Raw genomic sequence first — 6,630 nt, 5'->3', positions numbered from 1 at the left:
AGGCAAAGTCAACTATTCTCCCATCACCCCCCCACCCCCTCTATGCTCTTTAAACATTACATGCAACTATTATCTTCATAATGCATTGTAAGCATTTATGCACTGCATATCTTTGCATTTTAAAACCTCAAAAACTGTCCTGTTTCCTTTCATGTGGTTAGAATTAGATAGGTTTACAATGAGGATGTCACTAGTGGTTTTTCTTCTTAAGTAGATGCATATACAAGTCCCTGCACACACACCTGTTCTGCTGAGTTTCATTTCCTTTCTTCTGAAACACTGAACTGCTCCGATTCTGTTTGTGATACTTTGGTAAGTTTTTAATTAGATATCTTTTTTTTTTTTTTTTTTACTTTTTTTGCATTTTATTGCAAATATTAGTGGGTCAGGAAAATGTGTACTTTAATTGTATTATTTGGCACAGTTGCTTGTAACCTCGCTTGAGATCCCCACTGAAAAGTTATTTATTTTGATTTTAGGTCAAAGTTTTGAACCATGATTACACACATCAGTGTGGTGATGACCATCCTTGCAGTGGCCGATGCTTGTGTAATGTCTTGTGAGTGTGTAGACAACACCACTATCACTTGTTTAAACAAGAATCTGTTGGAATTGCCTTTACCTCTGCAAGGTACCAAGAACCTATTTGTTAGTAACAACCGGATCCATTCTCTCCCCGGTGAAGGTTTAGAAGAACTACATATACTTGATCTTACAAACAATCACCTTAGTGTGTGGCTTACTGGAACTACCAGATTACCAAATATGAGAAGCCTTTCTCAGTTGTTTCTACGAGGAAATCGACTCAGTACTTTTAAAACTGGATTATTTCAAGAACTAAAGAACCTGACTTACTTGGACCTCAGTGACAACAGTTTAAAAATTGTCCCACAGAAGTTCCTTCAAGGTCTAAACAACCTTCAAACTCTTATTTTGAGTTTAAACCAGATACATACCCTGTCCTGTGGAGCTTTTAAAGAAGCATCTGCACTTAGGGAGCTGCACCTAAACAGTAACAACATCGAGGTGCTAGATATGTGCGTGTTTGAAAACTGTGTCAGTCTGAACAGACTCTTCCTGTCCAACAACCGTTTGAAAGGTGTAAATCAAGGGACATTCCGAAGTGCGCTTGGACTGGTTCACCTTGATCTTAGTAACAACATGCTTTCCACTGTTCCCACTGATGCTCTTAAGGAAGCCTCTAACCTCACCAGCCTCTACCTGCAGAAAAATGCTATCACATTAATTCCTGAAAATGCTTTCTATGGGCTATCAGGATTAAGAAAACTGCACCTAAACAGTAACCACATTGAGATATTAGCTGTGACCTCTTTCAGAGGTCTTTACCAGCTCGGTGAACTAGATTTGAGTTTAAACAAGTTGCAAAATCTCTCCTCACAGGTATTTCAAGATCTAGGCAGACTAGAAAACCTAAATCTATACCACAATGCATTGACCTTTTTACCAGCAGGCCTGTTTAATAATTTGAAAAAGTTATATGAACTACAGCTTGACAAAAATAATATTCAGGCCATCCTACCAGATCTGTTTCAGCCCCTTCCGAAGCTCAGATTTTTACAGCTAGACAATAATAAGATCTCAGAGCTCACCTTGTCCTCATTCGCAACAATGAGAAAACTTAAACAACTTGACCTGAGCAACAATTATTTGACAAATATTTCAATGGGGATTTTACACAAGGAATCACTGTCACTCCATGACATTCAACACAAATCATCACAAGGGGATTCTGCACTTAGTGAACTTAACCTGAGCAATAACAAAATTCAGGTAATAGACCAGCATGTGTTTGAAAATTACACCAATTTGAACAAACTCTGCTTGTCCAAAAACCAGTTGAAACATTTAAAGGAAGGGACCTTCAAGGGTGCACTGGTCTTGACTCATCTTGATCTCAGTGAAAACAAGCTTTCCTCTGTGCCCAGTGATGCACTTAAGGATACCACTAATCTAACAAGTCTTAACTTGCAGAAAAATCTGATCACATTTGTCCATGAAAATGCTTTTTCAGGACTATCTGCACTGAAGAAATTAGATTTGAGCAATAATGCCATTTCAAATTTGAATGAGAAGTCCCTGATGTCTCTGGTCAATCTTGTGGACTTAGATCTGAGCCTCAATCAAATAGTGAATCTTACAAATGTGCTTCAAGACTTGGGAAAACTAAAGATCCTTAAATTGCACAAAAATTACCTAGAATCACTACCCAATGGTATGTTTAACCATTTGACTGAATTAACTGAACTAAGACTTGAAAGCAATTATCTTTCTGACATCTCGCCAGATCTATTCCATCCACCAACTGCACTCCAAAATTTACACACTGATACTTACAATATCTCTGGGCTGAACTCATCCTCATGCACAGCACTGATAAACAACCTCCTGACAAACAATTCTAAGAATCTTTTCAACATTACGCTACCATCCAGTGATAATGAGAAATCACTAGCCTCACTAAACAATAGTGAACTTATTAAATTCTTAGTCAGCATGAATGGTGGAATAGATATGAACTGTTCCTCTGTAGTCAGGCATTTTCTGTTAAACAGCATTAAGCACACACTGAGACTTTCTGATCTTGATCTCAGCAATAACAAGCTCACTACTATCCCATGTGGTGCCCTTAAGTATACTACTAATCTCACTAGGCTCTACTTGCAGAAAAATGCTATCACCCTCGTCCCTGAAAATGCTTTCTCTGGACTAGCTGGATTAAGAAAATTGGATTTAAGCACAAATCACCTGGTTACTTTGCCTGTTAACTCCCTCATGGGTCTCTTCCAGCTTACTGAACTAGATTTAAGCTTCAACCAGTTGCAGGATCTTCCCTCAAACGTGTTTCAAGACTTGGGCAACCTAGAAGTTCTTAATTTGTACCACAATGCTCTGGCATCCCTTCCCAGTGGCTTCTTCAACAATCTTACCAAATTGAAGGAGTTGGTGCTTGAAAGAAATAATATATCTGTCATTGTACAAGATCTATTCAGCCCACTGACCGAACTCCGAGAATTACAGCTGGGTAACAATCACATCTCCAAGCTTAACTCGTCTGTATTTAGAACTCTGACAAAGCTGCAGGAAATCTATTTAAACAACAATGCTATTATAAATATTCCCAAGCATTTTATACCGAAAGCACAACATCTGAAAGTTCTAAATCTGGCGAACAATCAAATTTACTTTGTTTCACGATTCGCTTTCAAGGGCCTCAACAGACTCCGCTATCTGAGACTAAGCAACAACGCCATTTCTGTTCTCTATTCCGAAATGCTGACTGGTCTTGATGACTTACGGGAGCTCGAGTTAAATGTTAACTACATAAAGTGGCTCCCAGTTGGGTTTTTCTCAGGGCTTCAAAACTTGAGGATACTTGACTTGGCCAACAATGATTTGCGCTCCCTGTCCACTGATGATTTCAAAGACTTGACAGCCTTGAGAGAATTACACTTGAGTTTCAATAAACTCAGTAAACTACCACATCACATTTTCAGGGCTCAGGGCAGGCTGCAGAAGCTCTTCTTGCAAAATAACCACCTGTCTGACTTACCTCCAACTGTGTTCTCTCCGCTGGGATTTTTGCAAGAACTTGATTTGGATAAGAACAAGCTGCAGCATCTTCCCATTTCCCAATTTAAGGGACTGAAGAACCTGAGACAACTACATCTCAAATCCAACCAATTACAGTCGATGGATGAAGGGACCCTGGAGGAAATGACAGCACTGAAATCCATTTATATCGGTGATAATCCATGGGACTGCTCTTGTGCTTCTAATTTGCATGTTAGAAATAGTCAGTTAGTAAAGGATACCTTCACCTGCTCTAGAAATCGATCTCTTCATGATTTAAAGCATTGCGCCAGTGCTGCACATTTCTCTGCATGTAAAACACACAAGCAGATAATAATGATTCTGTCAGCTTTCATTGCAACACAGCCTCAGGGCATTTTGTGATATAGTCACGAAATTTAAACTATTGATTTGTGTTCATGGACATGAATTTCCCTCTTTTTTCGTGTCACCTAACAAGACTGCAACGGAGGCTGAGGATCATGGGTAATGCTGATTTTTTCCCATTTTATCAGAGAATAAGGCTGAAAATAAAGGTTTAGGGTTATGCTTATACTGCAATAAATGTGTGTGTCTCGAATTAACACAGTCTCGTAAAATAACCGAGAGAATATATATTGACTGGAAGGAACCACTGATGATGGTTTATAATAGCGAGTAGTGTACAGAATATAATGCAATAAAAACAAGGATAAAATCTTAAATTAAATGTTGAGTAATACTGCTTAAAGATAAAAAAAATTTATAACAAATGAGAAAAAACAATGCAGCATCTGTCGTACTCAAAATAAATTACTAGAGACACCAATAATCCTTCCTATTGAAATACATTAAATAGAAATTCATGCTCAGTGACACGAAAAAAGAGGGCATTTTGTGTCCATAAACACGAATCAATAGATTAAATTTTGTGAATATATCACAAAATGCCATGAAACTTGGCTCTTTATAGTGTATGCTTGTGTTCTCTGAAATGTTTTTGTGCTAACTCAGTTTTGTTTGCCTTTGCTAGAGTAAAAAAAAAAAAAAAAAGCCTCAGAAAGTGTGCAAATGTTAATTTGTAAAACACCATATTAAAAAAGTCTATCAATTATTTGTTTAGCTTCAAACATGCAAAACATCTTATATAACCTTAAAAAGTTCTTGCTGCCAAGCTGATTCTATAAAGCTATACATTTTTAGTACAAGCTATACATATATAATACTTCTGTGATAACTTCCAAAATAAAACTTTGCTTTTAATTTGTCTTTTCAAAGACTACTGTGTAAATGTCAGTGGTGCAAATGATTAATCAGAATATGTTAACCACAACCACACATACATACAGGCACCCCAAATGCTATCCTATCCACCCACACATGCACACACAAGCAATTGTATTCATATGTTTTCATTTGTATGCTCAGTGTGCTAAAAATCTGGCATATGTACCATTTTTGTGTAAAGAAATTATAAAATGTATATAATTTTATGTAAATGTACATAATCTTTTTAAATGAATAAATGTATAAATAATAATAATGTAATATGTAATACTTTTATTTGCCTTAAGATTGTTTATGGAGAAGTATAGAGAAGGTCAGAAGGAGTTGCATTGTGTGTTTGTGGATTTAGAAAAAGCGTACGACAGAGTACGAGAGAGCAGTTGTGATATTGTATGAGGAAGTCAGGTGTGTCAGGTTTTTCATTAGGAGTGAAGAGGATGGACACGATTAGGAAACCCCTAATGGGACAAACTAAAAGAAGAAGAAGAAGGAGAAATATATATATATATATATATATATATATATATATATATATATATATATATATATATATCAAAATGGCGGCAATATAGTAACGTGCTTGAAATTTCTTTATGTACATGATGTGCGTTAATAAATGAGAATGTGCATGCACGTGTTTTTGGAGGTTTTTACACAACAGCGTTGCCGCGATTTGTTTGAAGAAGGCATGCTATAAAAATATATACAGTACATGTTTATCTGTCAGGAATCCACCTGCCACGCCCCCTTCGGCCCCCTTCAGCATGTCAGGTGCTTTCTCGGCCGTTTTCTCTGAAGCTCCCGGCTTCAATCGCGCACATATGGTGCTCGTTTAGCATCATCACCAGCTCCTATTTAAACTTCCACACTCTCACTGTCCGTTATTGTTGGTATATGTTGGTTCTCGGCGGTTGTTGTTATCGCTCATGTGTATCCCGGTACGTGCCTTCCCACCGGCACTCTCTTAACGGCTGCTCTTTTCTTCCCAAAGCGCACCGCGGATTCCCCCCGATCCTGCCGGTGTTCATTCTATGCTTTTGGATGCTCATCACACGTTCCGCGCTGCCAAGCCCAGCTTTCGCCTCCCGTTCATCGCATAACATTTAACAACAAAAGGCATATGTGCACTAACTAACAGCAGAGATTCACCAGTATACAATACAACACCTGTAGCAGCTGTAAGCCTTGATTTTTCCGCCACTTTCGCGAGTCCTTCTGCGGCTGCACCGAGATAACCGACGTTAAATGGCAAATTTTTCCCCCCCTTGTGCTCGAGATATCAGGTTCAGCGACATAAAAAAAGACATAACCGATAAAAAATGCTTAGACAAAGCGAGAATTTGGCGGTTCCACTTCAAAAACGTCGACTTAATAGGGTTGTCGAGGTAACCGAGGGCGAGAAAAGTGGGTATAAAATTTATATATACATACATTTATAAAACTATGCATAAATATCAATTTTTTTTTAATAATTTGGCATAATCACGAATAAAACATCAATACTTGAGTTTTTATTCAACAGGGTAGATTCATTCAAATAAGAGTTGATATTAATTCTTCACTGAATTAATAAATTACTATTTTCATAAGTGAACAGGTCATGTAGGTTTTTATTAATTTAAAGTGACTTTACACACACACACACACACACACACACACACGTGCGTGCATAATGTAATGCTTATGTATAAAAACTATGTATATTTAAAAATACACATGTATTCTTGCTAAAAAGTTATTTCTAACTGCTTAGCTTCATGACTTTTTTCTACT

The 6,630-nt window shown here is 37.4% G+C and overlaps 1 protein-coding gene across 1 annotated transcript; it reads left to right on the top strand.

Annotated features, from left to right (window-relative positions):
- Nucleotides 1-237: 237 nt before the first annotated feature.
- On the top strand, nt 238-5,342 carry si:dkey-182i3.11 (protein artichoke). The gene is made up of 2 exons (XM_046862124.1): nt 238-312; nt 480-5,342. The coding sequence occupies exon 2, from the start codon at nt 496-498 to the stop codon at nt 3,973-3,975; it is 3,480 nt and encodes a 1,159-aa protein (XP_046718080.1). The 5' UTR covers nt 238-312; nt 480-495; the 3' UTR covers nt 3,976-5,342.
- The last annotated feature ends 1,288 nt before the right edge of the window (nt 5,343-6,630 follow it).

The sequence above is a fragment of the Silurus meridionalis genome, chromosome 12 (assembly GCF_014805685.1).
Source record: "Silurus meridionalis isolate SWU-2019-XX chromosome 12, ASM1480568v1, whole genome shotgun sequence".
NCBI classification, from domain to species: domain Eukaryota; kingdom Metazoa; phylum Chordata; class Actinopteri; order Siluriformes; family Siluridae; genus Silurus; species Silurus meridionalis.
Note: the sequence above shows the minus strand (reverse complement) of the source record. Positions and strands in the feature narration are given on the sequence as shown.